Raw genomic sequence first — 26,755 nt, 5'->3', positions numbered from 1 at the left:
CGATGCTAGCAAATGTTTTCATGTCAGGGTTCGTTAAAGGTCGCGGTGGTTCCTAAACCTTCTGTAAACAGTCTTCCTGCTTCTCTGTGAAGTCTTTATGGTCTTTGTTGTCGTAACGGAAAGGAAAGATTATCTGCTTCGAGAACCATTAAGGCTGTTTATAGAATGTTCAGAAAACACTGTGAACTTGATTGAACCCTGATGTGAAAAATACATTTGTTCGCATTGCAAATGTTCGCTTTGGGATAAGTTAAGTTTCAAGGCTCGTGTGGAGTTTATGGTTCTGGGTCAAGGGGTTGAGCTAGCTTTGTTACTTATCCTTAAGCTATCAATTAGGATAAGGTTTATAGGTTGGAGTTCGGTTTTAGCCTGAGTTTAGTATGTGGGTTACTTATTTAATCATTTCATTTTAAGATAGATTTTTACATTCTCATATTTGGTTATACCCCATCTAATATGCAAGTACCTTGCCTTAGCCCTTGACCTTTGGACTTTTGCCTCTTTTACTGCCGCTTCTCCTAAACCCCCCTCAACCGCCCCCAAACTTCTATCATAATTGTGACGATCAAAATGAGTCTGTTGGTGTAAGGATTCCGCATCAATGGACCTGGGACAGGTCCTGAGGTTAACCGGTTCCCAGTAGGTGCTGATCTGATTTTGTGAACTGTCGGTTTGTGAAGCACTTTGAGACTCTTTGTGCTTAGGGACTATAAATAAACTTGATTTGACTTAATCCTGCAAGAAAATAGAATTAAGGGGTTGGGGTGAAGTTTTTGGGGTTAATGTTTAGGTCAGTTCTGTCACTTGAGCATCGATGATAACAACCCTCTTCACAATGTGGTGTCAAGATTTATGCAAATGTGAGACACTGCCACAGTCAGGCGGTGCATTGTGGGTAATCTCACACTGATTACCGGCATTCCCGCGGAGGCTTGCGTCAGATTCCCGCTTTTATTAAAATAACTTGTGCAAGGAAACAAAAGTAAGCGGCTGATCTCGCCGCATGACTCCGCCTCTAATTAGTTGCCAAAATTGTGATTCCCGATAAAGGAGCACGGGAATACACCGGAGAGACGACGTGCTGAGGCGAGCTAACAGTAGTTGCAGGAAGCAGATGAAACTGCTGCATCAGTCAGGTTTTTTTTATTTATCGGGTAAAAGATCCTCAAAACTCTGGTAAAAAAAACTTGTTTGTTTCTTCATCAAAGTGTCTTCTTCTAAGCCGGCGTCAAAGCACCCTTTGGGGACGCGGTAGCACAAGACACTCTTGACTTGTGTGATGATGTTTCAGCGGAACGTTCCGGATGAAACGGCCCACAGAGGATGTTGAGGAACAATCAACACGCAGTGACGGTTTTTAAAGCGGCTAATCGCTGCTTTTTGTGCGAGGAGATCAGCTGACGGAGGCTGAAACATCTCCGCGTTCTTTCGACGGACCCTCCCACGCTCACATGTGCAGCCCACAGAGCACAAGCAGCTTGCTGATGATCACATTTTATTCTTAGACAGGAAAAACACCTCTGAAGGAGGTGAGAACGGGTTGTCTGACAGATCCCAATGGCATACGACAGCAGTAAAGCAAAGACACTTTATTTTCAAAGTACCTACACAGCCCTTTTTTTTTTTTCTTTTTTCTTTTAAACTCCAATGACCAAAACACGTCACGTAACATACTCACATTTTATTTTCTACAGCCACCATGTAGTTCCTCCGCAATAAGACATGATGCATAAAGAAATAAAAACAAAGGAGAAAGCAGCAGATAAAAAAGGCAAATGTGTTCAAATATGAAAATGAGGCTTGATTTACACTGCAGGTCCAAGTGCCCAATTTCTGTCTACAGTATTTCCAAGTAGCTTTCAAGTGACACACGACTGCGTTTACATTCACAGAACACTAGAAACAACCCGCATGCGCAGAAGCACAAATTGCGCGTCAATTACTACACAAGCGTCAACACCGAAGTCAACACCAATACACAAATAACACAAATATTAAGCGTTACATATTTACAGTAGATGACCTGGGCTGACTTTTGCCTCCATTGAATTAGCTCATTTACTGCCAGCCCAGTTAAAATGGAACGTTGACGACTATAACCGTCAATGGCAGTGAATGAGTTAAATGAGGCGATCCAGCAGGTTTTTACACATTGACTCATTTAATAACGGCCACACCTCTAATGCAACATATTTACATCCTATTCGATGCTCTATACACGTCTAATGTAGCATATTTACATTAAACTTAAATGTCTAGATTTTGGATGTAGTTTAGATTCACGGTGTTTATTTGTGTTGTTTGTGCAGACACGGGTGTGTATAAGTCACCGATTGGTGTAGTTGGATGGTATCAAGGTGGCATTGAGACGGTATGTACGAAGGGTTGAACCGACTCGTCGGCTTTAACACTCCCGCTATGATGATTACACCTTTGAAACAGATTAACTGCCAATCACATGTTTTGGCGTTATCAAAACAACACGGGAAAAACAGATGTTAGATGCACTCAGTTACCTTCACTGTCGCACTGAAAGACTTTGAGATCTCAATGAACAATCCATGTAACACTATTTTTAAATTATCGTACCGTAGCGAAGAATGACCCTGCAGTTGTGAATTAGTGTTTGACTTAATCAATTACGACTGTCAGCGAGGTCGTGAAGGAGTCTGAATGTGATTGATTGAGATCCAGATTTCTCTATTCATCACTAAAAAGAGAAATTCCCTATGTCACAACCTGTCCCAAGTTTCTTAGATGTAAAAAAAAAAAAAAAACATGAGAAAAGTGGAAGGGAAGCTCTACCGCTTTAAAAGGGGGGCACAGTATGAACTTGGGAAAAAAATCAGCACATAAAGCCATGAATAAAAGCCATGACAACAGAACTCTAACATGCACATGTGGGCGATGGGAAAGGGGCTGGCGATTGGATTACCGATTCGTGGCAGCGGTGAGAGTGAGCTTGTATTTGGAAACTGAAGGCAAACAGTTGCGCATATATAAAGATGACAACTGAATCAAATATCGTCAATTGATTGACGCCCACTCAACTATCATCGCTTCGGCTGCAAAAAAAAGTCGGTCAACCTCTAGTTCATCCCTTTTGTGCTTTGAAACTGCACTCACAAACGAAATCCTAATTGAGTGACTTGAAGCATGCAGTGTAAATCCAACCTAAGTATGCAGATGCCTCCTACAAGTCCCTAACGAAGCAACATCCTCACATTGTCCATCTGCCTAGCAACAGCGGACCTCGCTAATTCGTTGCGACCAAAGTTTCGCCCGTTTCGGAACATTGCGACATCGAAAGCCAGATGGTCGCGGTTAGCATAATGCTAATGCCCCGCCACTTTCCCTCCACTCAAGGACATGAGACAGCAGGGAGCTGAGCAAGCACACACAGGGGGGCCACTAACTCCATTTGTGCACTCGGATCCCGTTTAGAAGTGTTGGATTTCTAATGACGCTGGATGCCCCGTTTTTCGAGCCCCGCGACCAGTTTGGCTGTGATGTCATGTAAGCACTTTGTCAAGTACCAAAAAATATTAAAAGGATGACAATACATTTGTAATTAAAATCCTAATCCGAAACATATGCAATCGCCAATTACAATGCTCAAGCACTCACACCACACACACAATTCTGTGAGGATTCTGTCGTGTGTTCCTGGGATTTGTCGGAACAAATCCCGGAAAAAAGAAAGGAAAAAAAAAACAACCGGAATAAAAGCGACAATCTTATTGAAAAGGCGCGTTAAGGAGGATTTAGGAAGAACTGTGTTCCAGAGAGCGCCGCCGAATGAGGTTTGCTTGTGCAGGATGTGAGAAACAAAGACGCAGATTGGGTTTTCCAAATACCACGTGGTTATCTGCGGCTGCCGATAAGCCGGCCGCCGCGTAAATAAAGAGCACGGGGACGAGATGGAGATGGACGCCAGAAATAGAGCAGCGTCTACGGAGGACGAAAAAGAAGGCGATAGAAAAGAAAATCATCTAAATAGTGTATTTATATCCATTCTATGAGTCATTTGCGACTCCGCGTGGGACTGCCAAAAGTGCTTTTCACCGACACACAACGATAACGACGACGACGACGACAGCGACGCTAGCGAGACGACGCCCAGTAGACAGAAGATGACGCACGCTATTAACCAGAGGTGGGAGGAAGTCACAGAAATGCAAGTCATACGGAAGTCTTAACCTTCAGCTTCGCAAAAATCAGTTCCAGTCCACATTAAAATTCAAGCAAGTTGAGTCAAGTCACTACTAGCAAGTCATAAGTTAAGTCATACAATCGAGCCAGTCACAAATAGGGATGAGGTCTGAAAACTGGTTCTTCTAATTGGCCGGAGCTCGGCAGCTGGTGAGGCCACTTAAGTGCCTCGTCCTGATTCGGCCGACGCGGCAGAGAAGAAAGCAGGACTGACTGGTGAAGTCGTATGTTGTCGTACTTGTTGTGTCCCTGATCTTTCAAACCTCGTATGATGATTCTCCAGATTTGATCCAAAACATAATCCCTGAATCCAAACGCAATAATCTTCAGAAATCCCTCAATACTCGCATGACAACATACTGCTGGGTTGCCAGGTTGGAACACATCACACACATTTTTGTCATGTAAAGGCAAGACTTGTTGAGTTATGTAGTTCAAGTCTTACCAAGTCTCACGAGTCGGAGTCGAGTCAAGTTTTAGCCAAGCAAGACCAAGTCTGACTCGAGTCAAGTCATGTGATTCGACCCACCTCTGCCGTAAACACCACAGCGGCCACACATAAGCACACACATTTTAACTTCTCCCGCGGGAGGCTGACTAAAGAAGGCAAGAAAGCGTCACTTGTTCTTGTACGCAGACGACGTTTCCAGTAGATATCAAGTACCGAGTCACACGACCACTCGCAAAGCTCAAGGAACGACGACACAGCGACAAGCGGCGTCCATTTTGATGCGTTGATGTGCTTGTCCAGTCACTTTTTGACGTGTTCTGCCGTTTCAAAGTTCAGGTTTGGCGGGTCATTCCTCGGCCGCCTCACACGTAAATGGCCGTCCGGGAAATAACGGAGCCGTCCCGCTGAGACTCCATGTCGTCGTCCAGGTACATGGCCTCCTGGCCGCGATAGGCCGGAGGGTTCTCGCCGTCGAATCGGTCGTAGCACTCGTCCTCCTCCAGGCTGTCGTCAAACTTCCTCCTCTCCGCCTCGTCCAGGAGGATGTCGTGGGCGGAGGGCTTGGCGGGATGTTGGTGCAGGCGGCGGTGCTGCGGGAAGTCATTGGCCTTCTCCGTCAGGGTCCCGGTGTTATCGCAGCCTTCGCGGTACGTATACGCCGGCCCGTTGTTGTTCTTGCCCTCGCCGCCGAATAAAAGACGAGCCTTGTTGCCGTAGTCGGCACTGTTACCGCTGCCGCCGCCGCCGCCGCCCGCCGCCACCGTGTCCACGCCTCCGGCGCGCCGGTGCTGGCGGCGGCCCCGGCTCACCAGCACGCCCACCAGCGCCACCACCAAGAGCAAGGCCAGGAGGGAGCCGATCACGGCGCCCGCCACTACGCTGGTGCTGGACGGGTCCTCCAACGCTTCTGCAGAGAGGATGGAGGGGTTGGAAGGAAGGATGGAAAAACGGGTGGAGGAGAAGAAAGAGGAAGTTGGATGGCGGCAGTTAAGGAAGTGGAGGCGCCCGGCTGTCTTTGAAATCCTCTTAAAAGAATGTCTCATTCCATGGGAAAAGTGGCCTCTGAGCAGCCGTCTTTGCCACCAGGCTGGTGAACAACCGGTTGGTATTCTTCAAAAGTTGAATTAAGGCAACTGGACAAAGTCGGTGAAGAAAACAAGGTAAGTCCAGTCGCTTGGATTCAACTTTTCTAGATTACCACGACATAGATGACAAACCGGTTGCTATGCAGGACGGTAATTCACAGCCACAGCTGGCAACAACAACCACAACCATCATGACCACCCCCAACAGAGACATACATAAGAGGACTCCACACCAAACAATCAGAGCGGAAGAAGCCATCTTCATCAACCAGGAAGTGTCCAGTTGCCTTCATTCAACTTTTGAGGACTCTTACAAGCTGCTGTTCTCCTTGTTGCAGTCAAAGGCTGGGATCAGGCTGACGGGACCGCACGCGCAAACAAGCCCAAGCGAGCCGTTTGCTTCTTTACTTCCTGTTGGTGTGAGCCAAGTTTGCCCCGTGGACGCCGACGCAACGCAACGTAGAAAGCCAACACACATACTTCACAATCTAATGAGCAGCTACATCAAAATCAGTTGCTACTGCAGTTGGTTTTCAACTCTTGTCGACTGGACTTATTGTGTTTATTCAACTCCCGCATTCATATTCTGATCCAAAGGCCATTACGCAAGTAGACATCATTTCTGGTTTTAACTTTCTATGGTCAATAAAATACATGTCATGTCACTAACCACACTTATAAAGTAGCTTGTTTCCTCCTTGCTCTACAAAAAGTGTGATTCTTTGCTGCGTCGCCATGTTTGTATATATATATATATATATATATATATATATATATATATATATACATATACATATATAAGAAGTGCATAAATGAGGAGAATGAGCTCTTGTTCGTAACTGGAACAAGACAGGGTTAGCAAAAGAGAGCCAAAAGGGTCGCTGGGAGGAGGCGTGCCCCGCCGGGACAGGAAGTTGACGTCTGCTGCGAGTGACGCGGCGTTAAGACGGGCTTGGCCCGCTTTGCCCTCAATATTTATATTCATGGTGGGTATTTTCAGAAGGTTTTTCATATTTATGATGAATATTTCCCAGCATCGCTCACACTGCGACGGCGGCGACTGAGTGATGGCCTTCTGCGGCCGCCCGGCGACTCTTTTAATCAAGCGCTTCCAAGCATTATTTGGTGCGCGAGCTCCACAAAAAGCTCGGCCGGCAGCGCAATGGAGCCATGAAGGAAGATGACTGCTCGTTAAGTAGGATGGATTCTTTGTTTTTTTCGGCCTGGGAAGTGCTCCATTCTGCTGCACCATACAGGCCACTTCATTCGGTACGCCATCAAGTGAGATCCAATACAAAATTGCGCCTTCATCCTGATGACACCACAGCCAGAGAAGTCATCATTCAAATACTTATTTTTTTTAAATCATGGATGTACTGTAGTTTGCTGTGTAAAACTTTATTGCAGCGCCATTTTATGATCTTTCAACCTCCTCAATTGGCGTCAAAGTAAGTTGTAGGCATCAAGCTGCTACAAAATGGTGGCAAAGCACTACTTTTAGTTTAAAAGAAGTTCCTCAACGCACTTCAACATGGATTTTTGGCAATAAGATGCGGCAAGATGGCGGCAAAGCACTACTTTAGTCCAAACGAAACTCCACAATTTATTTCAACACAGTTATTGTACAAAGCCCTCTAAGACTAAATGACGCTGCTCAACTGATTTCAACATGGGTCTTTGGCAGAGATGTGATGAGATGGCGGCAAAGCACTACTTTTGTCAAAATGAAACCCCTGAAATAACTTCAACATAGTTCCTAAGCTCCAAGATGCCATAAGATGGCAGCAAGGCTCTACTATGGTCAAAATTAAACTCATTTAACATAATTCCTTGGTACCAAGATGCCACAAGATGGCGTTAAATCACTACTTTAGTCTAAATTAAGCTCCATCAACTCACCTTCAAACAGTTCTGTGCCATAAAAATACCATTAGATGGCCCAAAAATCGATATTTTAAACAGCAAATAGGTTATTCCACGAATAATGGCGGACAGTCCTAAAAAAAATAATAATCCGTGAATATGGTAATCCCAAATGGCAAACATGCTGGGCAACACTGACGACATGATTCAGCCGCAGAGGTTCAAAGCGGGGAAGTAGGCCATACTTTTCCTCAATGGCGGCAGGCTGCCTGCTTAAAAAAGCAAGGCGCTGATAAACGTGACGGCGAGAGTCAGGCAGGGGGGCTCCTATCACTCTCCGCATTAACGTCATGTACACCACGCAGATTAAGGCGTCCGCTACGGCAGTCGGGATAAGCCCCAGCGCGAGATTTAGCATGCGGCGAGGTCGAAATACAATTCTCCGGCACGTCAAGCGACTGCTTGCTTACAGCACTCGCACGAACGCACACACAGGTGGGACTAAGTCTCATATGTGCCATTCATAAGCAAGTCTCGAGTTTTAACCTTCAATTTTCAAGCAAGTACCAAGTTACTGTGAGTCAACGGACATGACATGGCCAAACTGACACGAAGCTGAGTTTAAGTTTGACGAACTATCAGTGAGCAAAACTGTAAAGTCAACATCGCTTTGCTATTTTAAACATGCTTTTTGTAACTATCAAACTCAATTTAGCGTTTAGAAATACAACCTGTGTATTTAAAACAATCATATCCTAGCATTTCAGTCAGCTAGCTAGATGCTAACGCTAGTTAGCATCCATGTTGTGGTGCTTTCAGCCTTTTCAGCAACGGAATGAAAACAAACGGACTAAAACGTAGACTGACAATATAATCATAATCAGTGTTTTTAGAATGATTGAGCATTTTTTTTGATAACTATTTCAGTGTTTTTGAGCTGAGTATTCAATTTGTGTTTTTCTAAATGCGCATCAGAAACGCTACAAAAATGCTAATGTGCATCTGAAAGAAAGAATCTCGGCATTCTGAGCGGTGCGTTTTTATGCAGCAATTTGATATCTGAATTGTTCAAGTCAGCAAATGTTGTTTACACGTCTGCAAAACAACCGGAGTCAATAAATTGAAAAATGACATATTTACAGTTTGGAATGATCTTCAACACACATTATCATAATCCGGCGTTTAATCATGGCACTAATAAAGACGCCTGATTCAGCATGCAGCGTGTCTTTATGTCTTCTCTAACACATGCACACACACATGCGTGTTCCATTTCCTTCCTAGTCAGTGGGAACTAAGAGAGGATGCCAAAGTGCACCACTATTTTACCTCTAAAGTGGCATCTTGAGCTTTGAGTAAGCAGAGTTAGAAATTTTGTCCAGAATTGTGAGAATTTTTTAAAGCTAACTTCATTACAATCAGCAGGTAGTGAACAATAAAATATTACCTGTTGAAGTAGAATCCTGAAACAACAAGAAATACACGTGTATTTAACCAAACCAAAGCTAGCTTAATGCTACACACAAAACACAACAGACGGCTAACAAAACTAGCATCAATGCTACAGTCAATGAGAAAAAACAAACACTCAGGCATATATTCTTTATTTTCTGTAAAAAGCAACTAATATGACTGCACCTCATCAGGGTACTTACAGGTTATACTGCTCCCTGGTGGCCAAGCTTTTAAAGATACTTTTTCAATGACAAAATCAGTGATTGGGAATCCTGCAAAAGTATTTTGCGGTGAAAAAGAGCAGGATCGACGGCCGCCTTTGCCTGGGCCGCGCAACAAAGCCTTCCGTCATGACATTAGCGCCTTGTCGCCGTAATCACGGTGGGGCCAGCGGCGCCGAAGCACTTCAGTGGGAAAGTGGCAATCTGCTTTTGATTAAATCCGACTTTCCTGGAGCGCGCTCGCCACTCCAGTATCGTTTTCTGGCGGAATTTCGCCCCAGCGGGCAGGCTAAAGAGGGTCGCGGGACGTTTGGCCCATCCCGACACTCTCGACCTTTTTTTTTTTTTCTCAATGAGAGGATGTTCTACATAAAGTTTAATGGCCTCGCCACCGTGACGAGGAAAGGTCAGCGGGACGTTGCGGATGATTGAAGCGCTAATGTTCTCACGCCCTTAAAGCCTCTGAGACACGTTTTCCATTTTGGCACAAGGGAGGGAAAATGGGCCATGGTGCTTTACATCACGTAGCGACAAGATGTAAAGCTAATTTTAACTGTGTATACAGTGCTACCTTGACTTACACATCGCCATTTTTTCGTGTGTGACTTTAGTAGCTTTTGCATTTGAACTGGTCACATTTTGAATAAAGAATCACTATTAGGCATGAGTTCATTACTGGTTTGATGTCTTATCACAGTTTCAAAAACAACTATTATTGGCTATCACTGGTAATGAGCTCTTTTATTTTTTTAGGGGACCTCTAAGCAGCACACAATATGATTTGCTTGCAGAGTTGAGTAAACGAGCCGACTGTTTGAGGTTAATTGCCTCCAATTAATTGCTCTGATTATTCTGCATTGTCTTAAAAAAAAAGAAAAAAAAAAAGAAAAAAAAAAAGAAAAAAAAAGTGCCAACAGTTACTGGTTAGCCCCAAGAACAACATGAGTAGGACAAGGGTCTGTTTTAAAAATAGCTCAAATGACAAATTTAAAAAGACAAATGTTTACATTTATTTGTTTAAAATTAACATAATATAGGTTTTCTTCTGTTGTATAAAATCTCAAACAATAAAATGGAATGTAAAGAAATAAGCTGCTTTAACACCACCAAAAACATCAAACACGCAATCGCGAATAACATATTCAATAGAAATGTAAAGTTTACATCACATCGTTTTGGTGCTGAAATGGAGGCATGACCTCACACTCTGTCAACAAACACACACACGATAAGTCATCCTGCCACAAATGCTTCCGATAAACATTGTGGACAGCCGTGGCAGAGCACAACAAACAAAGTCTTGAAGGGGAGCAAAGGCTCGACCTGAACAAAGGACTTCCAAACAACTCTTTTATTTTTACACCCGGCTGCAAAAAAAGAAAAGAAAAAAAAAGCCATTCTTCTCCTCCACAGATATATGAGGCTCTTTACGCGGCGACCCATCATTTCCAGACCACTTTACAGGTCTAGCCACACACACACACACACACACAGACTGGAGTGAAAGTAATTTCCGCTGTTTTTAAGCAGTGAAAGCTTCCAACTGCGAGGATTAATGGCCCCTTTTCACCTTTTTGGAACTCTTTGTCAGAAAGCGCCACCTTCCATAGCATGAAAAGCGTGCGCAACATACTTTAAAAACACAGCACACGTGCAATTTATGTGCAGTTAGCTTTAGCCAGCTAGCATGAAGGGAGCAGTGCAAAGGCTCTCTTATTAAAATGGTTATTACTGCTCTTCAGATGAATAAACAGCTTTTTGGCGGACGAAACATGCCCAAAAAATGAGCAACTTTGGCAAGTGTGTGCATCCTAGAGAAAAAATATCAACAAATAAATAATAAACCAGATAAGACCGACTCAGAAGCGGCTGTTCTTGACAAAAGGGTGACGTTAAATTGTCTACAACCCATAATGTACAGAGGTGGCAAATCTTGGTCCAGGAAGTAAAAACCCTGTCACAGTTTGGCTTGAGCTCCTAGTGCTAGCTAGCTATCTAGCTTCCTAGCAGGTAAATGAGCACCATGGGTGCTAGCTAGCTAGCTAGCTAGCTAGCTCCCTAGCAGGTAAACGAGCACCATGGAAGCTAGCTAGAGAGCTAGCTAACTAGCACCTGAGGCTAAAGGCAAAATGTGGCAGGGTTTTTACTTTCTAGATCTGGATTTGGCCCCTCTGATAATGTGGGCGGAGTATGGCGTCAAAGTTGAATGACCATTTATTTCAAGGGTTTTCGCAAAGTAAGAAAATATGAGCCTCTGGCACCAGTTTGACTGATCAACATGAAATTGGGTGCAACAGGACGCGAAAAAAAAAAAAAAAAAAAAAAAGTCTCACGGACGTACGCCTGAAATTGAACAGAAAGTTATCAATTTTGATTTGAAGCAGCAGATTTCAGGGCTCGTACGTGAAGCTTGATGACTATTTGAAGGACTGAAATGGATGAACAAGCCAGTTTTGGCTTTATTTCTCACATTTGTGACCCTGCTGAGGGCATTTTGAAAATGTATATATATATATATATATATTTTTTTTAGCTCATTGCTAACTGACTCATGAGTGTTGTGAACTCAACTACTCAAAATATTCCCTTCACGGAACGCACGGAGGCAGACTGTCACAGGAAGAAGTATTTAATTCAAATGTGTGATCATCCGTCATCCCGCTGTGTTGCCTCCACATGCACACGCACATATAGATGCCCAGCGTGGGTTCAGTGGTTTAATGAACATTATTGATGACCGGGCTTGAGCGAGGCGGGTGTAATTAGTATGATGTCTCTCACCTACAAGTCTGCGGCCTCATTAATTCAGCACACGTGCACGCTGGTGTTCATGGACACATCCACACACGCCCACCCCCACCCCCACCCCCCCACACACACAGGACTACACTGTCTGTGTCAGTCTTTGCATGCATGCATGTGCGTCAAATGTATTTTTAGTCTTATTGTGCAGTAGCTGATTGGATCCAGAGCTCCGCTGTTGATGCCAATCAACAAAAGCAGCCATCAGCCCAGGCCCTCCCGCCGGCCCGGTCTGGCCACCCTCCCCTTCTGCCCCGCCATCTGCCCCCCCTTCTCTCTTCACCGGCTACATCCATCCACCCCGACTCGCTCTTAAATGCTTTGCGGTTGCGTGAGTCATTTCCAAGAGAATCAGGAGCACTGAGTGGGAGTGGAAAGAGGAGGGGGTAGTTAGGGATGGAAGAGGCCCGGGAGAGTAGAAAAAGGTAAAATCCGTGAGGTCAGGATCCACTCAAACAGCATCCCAGGAAGCAGGATTAAACGCTTCTCTTTGCTCCCTCTAAAAGTAGACTCTAATGGCCAAGACAAGCACACTGAAATAGAAACCAGCACTGACAAGGACGATTACTTTTAACCAGTGCTGATTTAGACCTAAAATGGTGCCCCGTGTGAGGCAAACGTTTTCATATATACGTTAAATACTCCAATCTGGGAGATGTCTCATTACCCTATTTATTTATTAATTTATTTATTTATTAATTTATTTATTTATTTATTTATTTGTTTATTTATTTATTTATTTTTCTTTTACTCTTATTCTTTCTCCATCACTTCATCTTCCATACGTATTTGTTTGTAACTGAAAATCTGGTGTTCGCTTTTATTTGTCTTATGTTGTGATTTATTTCGTCACGATTACCGTTTTGTTATCTTTCTAACACACACTGTTTTTTGTTATTGTGCTTATTTTGAGGTGTGTCTTGTTGGTGTTGTTGATGACCTTTAGCTTCTGCACCAAATACTGAGATACTGCAACAGGGTCCTACTTCCTTGACCAGAAACCGTTACTGCTTTAAACAAAACGAAAACAAGTACAGTTTAATGCCTAAAATTCCACTGGATACCTTTTAATTGCCTTCATTTTGTTCACAGACTACCATTTAATACTTTAAAAAGCCTGCGGACACCATGAATAAAATGCTGAACATATACAAAATATAATCTAAGATCCAGTTGTCCTTCGAAGATAATGATAAAAAGACGTGTACTTTCCTTCTTACACACCAAAAGAGATGCATAATCCGTCCAAATAAAAGTAAACATTTCAAAGGTTTATGATTTTCTTTTCTATTGTACTTTTAATGCCTAATCAAAGGTTATTAAGTTATTAAAAAAGAAAATAGTTGTATTTTTATTTGTCGTACTAACGTAGAACTGACCAACTGATGCTGTGAGATGTTCGTAACATTTTCATATTCATTATTAATGTGAGTTCTCCAAAAACATTGGTTTGTAAACCACACACACACACACACGTACGCGCATGCACACACACCGTTCATTCTTGAAGCCAATTAAGGTGCTTAAAAAGCTTGGGTGCCCAGTTGCAGTGCCGCCACAAAGCGGATTAAGCAATGAAATGGGAGCAGTATAATACCCACTTGTGCTGCTGTTAATGAGTATGTCCAGGACATATAATGCAAGCAGAACGTGGCGCATACAGTACATCCGTGTGCCAGTAAGCCGCTAAACCTACCTGGCAGCCTCGGCAACAACAAGTCGGCTAGTGAATTACACGAGTTACGATTTGTATACGCTTGTGAGTATTGTTGAACGCTCTGTTTGTACGTCCTGAATTAGCAGAGGTTTGAAGGTCGAGAATTACCAGAAAAAATCAATGCTAATTTCCATTAGCTCACCAATGGCATTTCCCATTATATGCTAGCATTAAGCTAAAGGATGTTTGTTTTTGAAAATGTTTTTTCTTTTGTTTTGCGTCAGTTCAAGTAAACGTCAACTGGGAGTGACGAACAGCTTGAAGCAAGCACGCTTTGTCTTTTATTTACACAACTGTGCAATCAAGAGTCTTCTTTTCAATTCCTTCAAAGTGACGTTATAAAAAAAAAAAAAAAAAAAAAAAAAAAAAAAGTCTCCCATTTCTTGACAGCAAGAAAATGAGAACAGGTGTTGAGGAATACTTTAAAAGTGTGTTTTAATAAGGTTAATAATAATAAGATGACTTTTACGTGTGTGGGAGGGAGAAAACTAACTTTTTTGTGCACAGTTGTCTCAACTCAACTTTATTTCTCGAGCACTTTAAAAAAAAGCAACCACAAACAAATAAATGCAATTATTTTCAAATTAAAATATACTTCTTTAAAAACAAACTCTTGCAGCGCCTCCGCTGTGTCTAAGACCAAACCGTCACAGTCCTTATGGTGGCCACCTGCTGCTGGCACCATGCAAAAAGAATGCTAAATAGTAAAAACGGGTGGAAAGTGCAAATAAAGTAGAGCGTTATTTCTCCTAATCACTGATTTTCACATTATGTTGGTGGGATCACTGTTCACCGGAGTGTCATTAAAAATCAGTCGGAACGCGACATAGTTAACAAATGAGCTCGTTTTCTCCCGCCTGCTCTAAGTAAGCGGACGTGAACATCCTCCTCCTCCTCCTCGGTGGCTGTGCTGCCCACGGCGATGGCCGCCTGACCCCGGCTCGGGCCCCTACCGGCTAATTGAAAGGCGCTCGGCGGGAGGGGAGCGAGCCCTGTCTGGGTCGTTATTACACGCGCGCGCACATACACACAAAAACAAACGCGGGCAATTAGAGCGAGACGAGGGCCGAGGCGCCGAGTTTTCCGAGGTGTCGGGGTCAGAAGGAGCCTCGAGTTACAGTAAAATGAATGGGCCTTCAACGTACTTACATGCGCGTGTGTGTGTGTGTGTGTATGTGTGTTGCTGCAATACAAATCGTATTTGGTTGTGTAATTTCATGGATGGCCACTCCAGACAGACAAACATGCCACACTTGCCTTAAAAAGTCATTTTTTCCCCATAGTTTGTCCTCTTTATATTTTAATGACTTTCTAAATTTGACAGATAACAGTGTGATTTGCAATCGTTATGCATGAAAGTTTTCAAAAATCGAGGAAAATCAACCTCTGCTCTGTCAAACAAATACCACTACTTGTCCTGCCAAAAAACAAAAAAACAAACAAACAAAAAAAAAGCACTTTGCTTGGTCTTTCCCTGCGTGATATACGCAGCGCAACGAGGCGCTCTAAAGCTGCCCAGCTAGCGCAAAGGACTGGTTCACATCCTGGCCGTCAAGTCGGATAAAAAAAGAAAAGAAAAAGAAAAAAAATAAATCGCGCTCGCTGTCTTATTCTTTGTGACATGCACTCACTCTCAGCGCAACAACGAGGCGCTCTAAAGCTGCCAGCACAAAACCCCGGTCCACATTCTGACTGTCAGGTCTGACATAAATAAGTGAAAAAAAAAAAAAAAAATTACAAAAAAGAAAAAAAAAAAAAAGAAAAAAAGAAATGTTCGCCTCCACTCACAGGGTGACAATGAGGCACTCTAAAGCAGCCATTCCAGCCCCAAGCTCTGATATACATACTGGCTGTCAAGTCAGACTTAAAAAAAAAAAAAAACTTCTCTGTCTTACTCTGTGTGACATGCGCACACTCACAGCGTGACGACGAGGCGTTCTAAAGTGTTCACGCCAGCCTGAAAAGTTTTGTTTGTTTTTTTCCCCCAATCAGTTCATCAAACCTGTGTTAATATAACGCTGTTCATACTTCACAAATTGAAACGCAGATGATAAAAGACACAAACACATTCCTCCCACCCGCTCGCACTCTGTGACCCCCAATTTGGGAATTATTCATCCTCATGTGTTGAGGATTCGGTGGGCTTGGAAAGATTTTCGGAATTCAAATTGAGCCCCGGCAATCCTTCAGTTTGGGAATGACGGCATGCTTGGTGTTTAATTTGAAGCATGTTGGAAAATATGCCAAAATGTTAATGAGTTTTTAGCGACAGTGGCTGATGTTGGTGAACATCTCGCTTCACTTCAAACACAATCTGTCGGCTTTCATGGAGGAAATTGGAAAGTATAACTTTTGAGATGCGGATATCAGAGGATTCAGACTTTGGAAAATATTCGAAAAGTGGTTCAATTTCTATTCTGAGTACCCCTTCCCTTTTGGCAACTGGGGGTGGGGGGGGGGTGGGGGGGGGGGGGGGGTGGAGTTAGGAGGTTGCGACAAGGCCAGTTTAAAATTTTCAAGTTTAAAATTGACTTCCTATACAAATATGTTTTCCAAATATTCCCCTTCATATTTCCCGCTGTTGCCACGGCAACCGGTCTCCTCCCACCTGCCTCCAGCCTCACCTTCCCTCTCTAAAGACGGAGATGACAAAGAATGGATTCCCGACAAAGTGAGACGTCGTGACCGCGCATGTGAAATATTTAAATGCGGGATCAAATATTCAGACGCTATACGGTGTTCTAACATTCCTGATTCCCTTTGAAGCGTCACGACAAGTGCAGAGCACCGCACACTCGGTCGGGTAGGTAACTCCTTTGAATATCCTTGTGTAATGTGCACCTGGGATATCAGAAAAATTATGTGGCGTTCCAAAGCGGATGGAAAATCAATATCCGTACAATTGTAAAGCTCTAATTTTTTTTTTTTTTTTTAGTATAAGCTCTTTTTGTTTTACAATATTATGATCTTTTTTAAATATCGGCAACCCCCCCACAATATCGTGATAATTATTGTATCGTGACCTTCGTATAGTGATAATATCGTATTGTGATGTTTGGCTATCGTGACATCCCGAGTATAGTATAGTATACAGTTGTAAAAAAAAAATGAAGTGAAGTTTAATAGAGAAAATACAGTATTATATACGGTTGTTAAAAAGATGCTAGTGATGTCAAATTGTCAATGTTGTGACATTGTTGTATGCAAACGTAGCACAACGCGGAGCGTGACCTTTTTGGCTAGCTTCCTGGAACGTAATGCAGTCACACCGCAGCCTCTTCAAGCCCATCCAGCTCGTTTAAAGTTCATCAAAGTTAATTAGCGCCACACACACACACACACACACACACACATGGGCGGCCAGTCGAGAGCTATTACATGCTCGGCGGAAATGTTTCACATTTGACGCTAAATTGGAGGCTAATCCTGATTAAGTGTCATTTGTGTGTTTCTTATCCTGACACGCGGCCACTTTCCGTTTATTGGATCATTTCAATTAAGGGCCAATTACGCGGCGCGGCGTGACTGAATAAGCAAAATTTTAGAAACGGCTCCCGGGATGATATACAGGAAAAGATTTATTTGTAAAAAAAATATATAAAAAAAATGTCGGCTCAGGGTCATTTGGAGATGTATCAACAATACTTCCCTGACACCAAATACTACTTTTCTATTAGCTCAGGCTTTGGCACCACCTTGTGACGTTTTAAGGTACTGCAGGAAAAGCACAAAAATACAAGTCGACCTAATCCATGCTGCTACGCAGAAGTGCCACAAGGGAAAAGGCATGTTCGTAAGTTACCCTCCTTCCAGCGAGAAGTCAAACATCAGAGGCTGTCTAACGCTAATCAGAATCACATCCTCCTCCTCCTCCTCCTCATCGGCTGTGAGGCAGGCGGCGCACGTGACGGCACAACACGCAGCCGCTTTCATCCGACGTTTAGCAGAACAACTTCAGTTTAGCGCTACACGGGCGGGCCGGCGGCGGCAGGCAGCCCTCGGCGGGCGAATTAGCAATGTTGAATTAACCCGAACACTAGCGAGGCTCGAGTGGGCTCTCAGCGAATCGGATAACGGAGGTCAACATATTACTTTCACAAAAAAATAACAATCACAATATGGATAGTGAAATCAAAATCAAGCCAAGGTGCCGCCCACCCAAAGAAGCTTTGTTCCGGCAGGCGAAACAGTTCAAAATCTTTTACCGCGATTTCTCACCCGTACTCTAAATGCGGCGGAGCTCTCGCTCCTCACGCCTCCGATTACGCGGCGTAATCCTGCGCAGCAAGGAGGGGGATGTGTTAACGGGAGTAAGATTTTTGTGAGTGGTCGGGCGAGACGAGCTGGTGAGAAGACACCTCTCCAGGCCCGACGAGTTTGGTGTACTTGTGTGCGCGCGTCGACTCGGATGTGTGAAAGTAACGGAAGAAATGCACAAAATCACAGTTTCGATGTTGTCCGCTTTTTTTTCGGTTAAATAAATTGACATTATAGCAAAGTTGGAGTAAGTTAGTCTTCTTTTTTTTTTAAAAAAAAATAAAAGAAAAAAAAGAAAAAAAAGAAAAAATAGACTACATTGGAGTTTCAGGGGGTTGGGGGCTAAAGGGGGGGTTTCAAACAGTTAGCTATTCAAGCTAGGACCGCCACTGCTTGAACAGTTGCGCATTTTAGGTTTGTCCTGAAATTTCATCACCAAGCAAAAAAAAAAATTCCTTATTTTTGTTTTTAATTACTAATTAATTAATTTAGTAATTAATATTGTATATAAGCTAAAAAAAATCTCAGAATTAAAAAAAAATCATTTATTGTATTCAGAATAATATTTGTCAAATAATTTATTTTACACATAGATTTAAACTTCCTTATTTTATAAAAAAAAATATATTGCCTAACATACTATCAATTTAATTATACAAATACAATTTTTAAAAGATAATTAATCATTACTTTATAATCAAAATGGACAGATTAATAATCAGCTTTGTTAATTGGAGAATTGTGACAGTGAGTCTTATATGATATATAATTTGGAAAATGGCTCCTGTCAGCAAGAGTGTGAGAACAGGTGTTGAACAATGATTTTTAAAAGTGTATTAATATTTTTAGTACATTTTTAGAATTATTTTAAAAGTGTTTAACCTGTGGGAAAGGTAAAACTGATTTTTATTTTTTATTTTTTTTATGATCTCTATTGCAGATTCTCACTTATTGTGGGTTTTCTGGAATGTAACCCCCACGATTCACAAGTGCTCAATGTACAACTTGAAAAGAAGTCATCAGAAGGGAATGAAAAAGGAAATGAAGCCAGAGTGGGAGAAGTAAAAAGCACGCCGCCTTGCAAAGATGAAGAGTGCGCGCGGGCGCACGATGAAGACGCGTTGTTGCTGAAGTGGGTGCAAAAAGTCAACGCTGAGAAAAAGGAAGAAAGAAAGAGACGAAAGGGAGAAAAACAAAACGCTGGCAAACTGGCTCACACCAACTTGAAAGCCCGCCGAAGAATCTAGAAGGGGCTGACCACGCCAACGCAGCAGGGCCGCAAACTCGCGAGCGGGTTTTTCCATTTCAAGGCCTGGACGGACTCTGGGAGAGCAGAGTCCACTTCTGAGCCGAGTTTCAACTGTTTGGGGCCTTGTCGCACCGTGTGGCCCTGCTGAGGGGGTCCCGCGTCAGCCCGCAAAAAAAACCCACCACAGAAATCGATGCTCAAGATGGAGAGAGGCCAGCACCCCCGCAGTTCTCAGATCAGCCTTGATCCCAGTGCTTGTGTGCGTTTGTGTGGAGGTGGGCGAGCGAGTGCATCTGTATTGTGTGCATTGCTTCAAAGCAACACGGCTGCCTTTAATGTATGTATGTTGAGGAAAATTCAAAGGTTTAAAGCAGTGGCGGTTCTAGTGGGGAACAGGAGGGGCAGGGCCCCCTCAATTCTGTGCTTGCCCATCGATCAATTACATTAATCGATTGGATCTGCAAAATAACAGTTGTGAATAATCCAAAAATTCTCATCATAAACAATTGGAATGTAAAAAACAAAAAATCCAATACTTTTAAACAATTTGGAGTTGTTGTTTTTCTTGATGGTGGACAGCGTTCTCTTCTTCTGCATATTGATTGAATGTTTATCAGTGTTTTGCACAAATTTTTAGGGTTGAATGTAGTGTTGTCCAAACTACGGCCCAGGGGCCATTTGCGGCCCGCCGTCCGTATTCCAGTGGCCCGCGACATATGCTAAAAATGGCGTTTGACTCAGTTCAAGTAAAATAAACAAAACAAAAATATTTGGAGATGGTCAAAAGTAAGAAGGGAGGTTATCGAAAAACAGGTGCCATTAAAGGTTATTTTAGATAACTAAAACTAATTCCAAAACTAAAACGAAAATTCAAAAAACAATATTGTTACCGAAATCAACTAAAAATGAAAATGCTTTTTAAAAAACGAAAACTAACCGAAACTACATTTTATGTTTACAAAACTAACTAAAAACTTACTATAATTATAGCAAACATGTCCTTCGTTTTAATCTTTGGTAATTATTTTTAATGCATGAGCCTTTGGGGATGATTTTAAATGTGATTTTTAGTAGATTTATTTTGATATCAACCGGAATAATGACGTTTGAAAGTATGTGACACAGAAGTGATGTCATCTAGCAGCAGCCAATAGAAAAGTACCTTCGGATGACGTTACTCCCATAGTGTTTTTTTTAAATATTGTGCACAAGTAATACACATTAAAAAAAATAATAATAATACTAATATTGAAACTAACAAACTAAGCTAAAACTAAGCATTTTTTAAAGAACTAATAAAAACCAACAGAACCACCCTGAAAACTAACTAAAAAGAAAAATTCCAAAACTTTTTTTTTTTTTTTTTTTTTTTTTTTTTTTTTTTTTTCTTTTTTTGAAGAGCTCAGAATTGTTCATTCGGTAGTCTTACCGATTCAACGTCTTGTCATCATTGCTCTTTTCCTTTTTTTTTTTTTTTTTTTTTTTTTTTTTTTTTTTTTTGTGTGTGTGTATGTGTGCGTGCGTTTGCGTGCGTGCGTTTGCGTGCGTGCGTGCGTTTGCGTGTGTGCGTTTGCGTGCGTTTGCGTGCGTGCGTGCAAATACGTATAAATTTATACTCATTCATTCACCTAAAACCTTATAAATATCCCATTACCCTTCGCCTTAACCAGGTACTTCAGAATCTTGCCAGAGTCGTGAGATTTAAATGGTCAGGAGACCAGAGAAAAGGTCAGAAAAAAAAGAAATAAAGAGAAAAGAAAGGTAAATCAAAGTGACATCCAGCACCGACCAAACACTTCCTGCCTTCCCCATGATTACAAAATCAAAGTCTTACGCCAACCCCGGAAGCCTCTAAATTCCAGCAAATTTAGCGAGATCTCAAGAGCCCAGAGGAAAAACTAAAGAGAGGAAGGAGGGAAGGATCGATAAGGCAGAGTGAGATCAATAGAAGCCAGTACATCCAATCCATCAAAGTGAAGTCCAGCACCAACAAGACCCCTCCTGCGTGGTTACAAAACCGGAGTCTTATGCCAACCCCAGAAACCTCATACTTCTAATAAATTAAGATCTCAAGTGACCAGAGGAAAAACTAAAGAGAGGAAGGAGGGAAGGATAGATAAAGAAAAGTGAGAACCACAGACACCAGCACCAACTGATTCAAGGGGCTGTGGGAGGGAGAGGGTACTTCTGTTGAGTTTCAGTAGATGCTGGTGCGACGGATCTGGCATGCATAAGGACCACCACCAAAGAGAGAAGCCGTCAACCGCGGTCCAGCAAAGCGAGCACCCCCCCCCCCCCCCCCCCCCACCCCCCCCGGAATCCCCAGGCCGCGGCAGCACCAAGGCCACCCCCAAGCCACCCGAGCGGACACCGGTCAGCGAGCCGACCCAGATACCCGGAACACCCCCGCCCCAGCCCCGGCCCACACCCCCGAGCCCAAGGCCGCAGAACGAGGCCCAGCGGGCCCCCACAGCGCCCCACCGGTCCCCAGCCCCCATCCCCCCACGACCCCCCCGCACCCCACCCAAACCCGCCATCCACCACGACCCAGGCCCCACCACCCCCGACCCCCAAACCCCCGAACACACCCCGACCCCCAGCACCCAACCCCCCACCCACCCATACCTCCACCCCCCCCCCAAACAAGCTGCCCCCCCCCGACGGCCGCCACCCCCCCCCCGCGAACCCGGCCCCCCGCGAGAACCCCCCACCCCCCCCCGGAAACCGGCACCGGGCAGCAGCGCAGAGAGGGAAGATGTGCCCACCCCACCTCCAGCCGCGCGAGATTTGCACCGCGGCGGGAGGGGGGAAGCAGAGGAGGAAGCACCAGGGGAGAAGGCGGGACACCAGAACACCGAGCCCGGTGGGGAGAGGCCCCGGTCGTCACGCCAGAGTACAAGTGACACCTAACCCTGTTACTGAGTCCGCCAGCTCGCCGACTGGCGAGCTCTACCCTTACACCGTGAATGTGGCCCCACCCAGTGTATATACAAGTGTGTGCGTGTGGTGCATTAAAATTGGGAGCAGGTGAGTCGGAGCAGAGGGAAAAAATTTCCCCTACTCCGACACACCCGTATCCCCCCCCAAAAAATGAATATGTATATGTGTGGTGCATTAAAAAAGGGAATGGAGGGACAAAGTGGTGGGGCAGGGACACAAATGGGGGGGACCACAGCGCTGCCAGGCACTGCAGTCCATCCCCTCTGATGGCTCCCCGCCCCAACTCACCCCTCCCCTTGGACGTGAGGTGCATTAAAATTGGAGGGGAGTTGAAGGGTGAAGACGGTGTTTCCACCCTTCCCCACCCCACCAAGAAATGTGTTGTGTGCCCTATGTGTATATTTACAAAGTGTATAGTGCAAGCTAGTGAAGTGAGTAAGAGGAGCGACCAGCGGGGCCTCACCCAACCCGGCGGGTGTAGGTGGCACGCCCGCCCCCCAGCACCCCCACCCCCCGCCGCCCCCCACCTCATCCACCCGGCACCACAATGGGCGGACAGCCAGCGCAGCAGGGCTACCGGACAGCCCACCAGCCACCGGGGCCCGCCCGGGGCACCAGGAGTTATACCGGAGCGGGGCAGGCCCCAAACCCTCGCCCGGCCCCCGGAGCCCGACGCCCGGGCCGGGGAGGGAGCCCCAGGCCCAGGGAGAGGGAGGGGGAGGGGCCGCAGGGCAGACAGGGAAGGGGGGGGGGGGGGCGGGGGAAGCGGGGAGAAGACGACAAGAAGGCGAAAGGGCGGCTGCAGGGCAGGAGGCGGGGGGGGAGAGGAGGAGGGAGGGCGACAAGGGAAAAGGGACCGGGAGGCAGAGGAGGATGGGCGGGAGGAGGCGAGGAGGGAGAGGCGACGGGGGGGAGGAAGGGGGAGGGGAGAGGGAACCACGGGGCACACCGGAGGCCCACCCACCCCGAACCGCGCCGCCGGGCACGGAGCAGCGGACCGCGCCGGGACGGCACCGCCCCGGGCACCAGGGGAAGCACCCCAACACCGCACCCCACAGGGGGCCCAGGGAGCGGCCAAGACGCAACCGCCACCGAGCAGACAACGGGGGGGGGGGGGGGGGGGGGGGGCAGAACCACCCCCGCCCGACCACAGGGGACGGCGTCAAGAAAATTGACTAATTAGCATGCAGTAACACCAAGTGTTGATGCTTAGTGCCCACTAGAAATAGATCTTAAGGAGTTATTGAGTATAGTGTCGTATAGTGTGGTATGCTCGAGCCCACTAGCAGCAACTAGGTTCCTGACTATATAAAAATAAAAACAATCAGATACAAAATACCAAATACAGGAGCAGCGAAAACAGAAGTTGTAACGATGTGGTGGCTCTCGTTAACAGGCAGAATCTTGGCAGGATTAAGTTGCCAAATTGAGATTAAAATATTCTATGTACATAGACCATATTTGTTTAAATCTTGATACTTGATTTTTATTTAAGGCAGAGATTTTTTCCATTGAGATATAATTTATTAGTAAGTTTAACCAGTGGTCGATATTTAGAGATTGTTTATTTTTCCAATTGACAAGGATTATTTTTTTAGCAATAGTAAGGGCTATAAATATAGATTGAGATTGTTTACATGGTCGCTCAGTTATTGTTAAGTCACCTAGTAAACACAGTCTTGGAGATAAAGGAAGCCTACAGTTTAATATATCAGCGAGCTTTTCCAAGATTTTAGTCCAGAAATGCAGCACTGGAGTACATGACCATAAAGCATGAAGATAAGTATCGGCAGTGTTTTGTGAGCACTGGAGACAAATGTCGGAGTCAGAGAGTCCCATTTTTTTCATCATATATTGTGTAATATATGTTCTATGAAGTATCTTATATTGGATAAGTTGCAAATTTGTCTGTTTGGTCATTTTAAATACATTTTCACAGATTTGGGTCCAAAAGTCTGGTTCCGGAACTATAGACAAGTCTTTTTCCCATTTTAAAGTCGGTAAATACGTTTTATTTGTGTATAAAAATAACTTATATATTTTTGATATTTTCTTTATTGTTGTTGGAGAAAGCTTTATAATATCTTTAGCTAAGACAGGCAGTTGGAGCGTATCTTGAAGTGTTGGGATTTGTTTCTTAACCATATTTTTAACTTGCAGATAATGTAAGAAATTTCCCTTTTTTATTTCATATTTCTGGACCAAGTTTGTATATGATATAAACTTATTATCTGAGAAAAGATGATGAAGGTGTGTAATTCCTTTCTGCTCCCATAGGCTTAAATGGAACGACTGATTATTAAGTTGAAAGTCGGGGTTATGCCAAATGGGAGAGAGCCCACAGGGCGCCAATTGGGAGTTTGTAATTTCTAATGCCTTCCACCAGGCAGTCAGGGTGGCGGCTATCATTGGGTTTTTAAAACAATTATGTCGTCTTATTGATTTTGTAATAAAGAGTAAATCTGACAGTCTAAGATTATTACAATCCTTCTGCTCCAATTCCAACCAACAGTTAGTATCTCTGTTGGGTTGTGTCCATAGCACAAGATATTGTAGTTGATTAGCTAGATAATAGTACATAAAGTTTGGTGCCTCTAAACCTCCTTTAGATTTACTTTCCTGAAGAGTAGATAGACTAATTTTGGCTTTTTTTTTATTCCAATAGAATTTTATGATAGCAGAGTCCAGCGATTGGAACCAGTTAGACGTAGGTTTAAATGGAATCATTGAAAATAAATAATTAATCTTTGGTAAAACTTTCATTTTTATAGTAGCTATCCGTCCTATTAAAGAGATCGGAAGATTATTCCAGCGTTCCAGGTCACTACGGATACTATCCAATAATGGTGAAAAATTTAAAGAAGTTAATTCAGTTAACTTAGGTGAAATTTTAACACCTAAGTATTTTAAATTACCTGTAGGAAAGGAGTAGTGTGGATCCTGACTTGTAGGATTCCATGAATTTTCTGTAATAGGTAATAATGTTGATTTTGTCCAGTTAATAGAGTAATCTGATAAGTGAGAGAATTTAGTTATTAATTTAAATGCTTCCCCTAGCGAAATAGCAGGTTCTTCTAAATAGAGTAATATATCATCGGCATATAGATTAATTTTATGTTCTATTGTCCCGGAGTGGATTCCTTGGATCCGTCTATCCTGACGTATAGCTAATGCAAGCGGCTCAATAAATATAGCAAATAATAAAGGAGAAATTGGGCACCCTTGTCTTGTTCCCCTTTGTAAAGTAAAACTCTGTGATGTAATCCCATTAGTAGTAACTGTAGCTTTAGGAGAATCATATAATATTGAGACCCATTGAATGAATGACTCCCCGAAGCCGAATTTATTTAAGACAGCAAAGAGGAAGGACCAGTTAACTTTATCGAATGCTTTTTCTGCATCCAGCGAAATAACAACTGCCTTTTTATCATGCCGCTGTGACATACTAATCAAGTTAAAGAGTCTCCTAATATTATTAGTAGAATGACGACCTTTAATAAAACCTGTTTGATCACTATGAATAATTGTCGAGATTACCGTCTCTAATCGAGATGCCAAGGCCTTAGCGATAATTTTAATATCGGTATTAATTAGTGATATCGGTCGGTAACTTGACGGGAGGGTAGGGTCTTTTTCTGGCTTTAATAAAAGTTTAATTGCTGCTATATTCATATCTTGACGTATATCACCTTTACTTTTAATTTCAGTTACTACTCTTAGAAATAATGGAGCAAACATTAACCAGAAATGTTTAAAAAATATAGCCGGAAAGCCGTCTGGACCAGGTGCTCTGCCATTAGGCATACTGTCTAAAGCACGATACAACTCATCTATAGTAAGCGGGGTATCGAGAATATCTTTATGTTCAATAGATAACTGAGGTATATTTAAGCTGTTTAGGAATTCCTCAATATATTCAGGGTTAGGTCTATTAATTTCTGTGTATAGATTTCGATAATAGTTATAAAAAATATGGTTAATTTCTTCTGGTGATTGTGTGCATTCACCATTTATATCTTTAATAGCCGTTATAAGAGATTTTTCCCGATTCCGTTGAAGTTGATTTGCCAGGAATTTACCTGATTTATTATTATGTTCAAAATTATTATATCTCAACTGTTGTATTATAAACTCTGTCTTTTTAGATAACATGTTATCTAACTGTATTTTTATATTCTGTAGTTCTATCCATATTTGATTATTTGGGTTTAATACATATTCATCCGTTAGTTGTTTAATTTTATCTTCCAGGTATTTTTCTAATTTTTGATCCTGTTTCTTTTTATAAGTTGAATATGATATAATTTTCCCTCTAATTACCGCTTTCCCTGCTTCCCAGAGAAGAGATGGAGATATATTTGGAGAGTCATTTATTTCCAAAAAATCTGCCCACTCCCTTCTAATAATTTTATCAAACTCTACGTCTTTCAGTAATGAGATGTTAAAACGCCATATCGGGGGAGGTTTAAAGGTAGAGTCAATTTGTAGAGTGAGGGAGACTGG

At 43.4% G+C, this 26,755-nt stretch overlaps 1 protein-coding gene across 3 annotated transcripts in view; it reads right to left on the bottom strand.

The window, feature by feature from the left end:
* The window catches only part of pvrl2l (PVR cell adhesion molecule related 2 like), a 133,175-nt gene that overhangs the window by 26,900 nt on the left and 79,520 nt on the right, over positions 1 to 26,755 (bottom strand). The window contains exon 7 of one of the 3 annotated variants that reach the window (XM_077506633.1): positions 1,513 to 5,570. The exons of the other annotated variants lie outside the window; for them this stretch is intronic. Within the exon in view, the coding sequence (XP_077362759.1) occupies positions 5,026 to 5,570 (545 nt within the window). The 3' untranslated portion in view covers positions 1,513 to 5,025. Of the gene's footprint in view, positions 1 to 1,512; positions 5,571 to 26,755 lie in introns of those variants that run through there. 3 annotated transcript variants of the gene reach the window in all.

This window comes from Festucalex cinctus, chromosome 19 (assembly GCF_051991245.1).
Source record: "Festucalex cinctus isolate MCC-2025b chromosome 19, RoL_Fcin_1.0, whole genome shotgun sequence".
NCBI classification, from domain to species: domain Eukaryota; kingdom Metazoa; phylum Chordata; class Actinopteri; order Syngnathiformes; family Syngnathidae; genus Festucalex; species Festucalex cinctus.
Note: the sequence above shows the minus strand (reverse complement) of the source record. Positions and strands in the feature narration are given on the sequence as shown.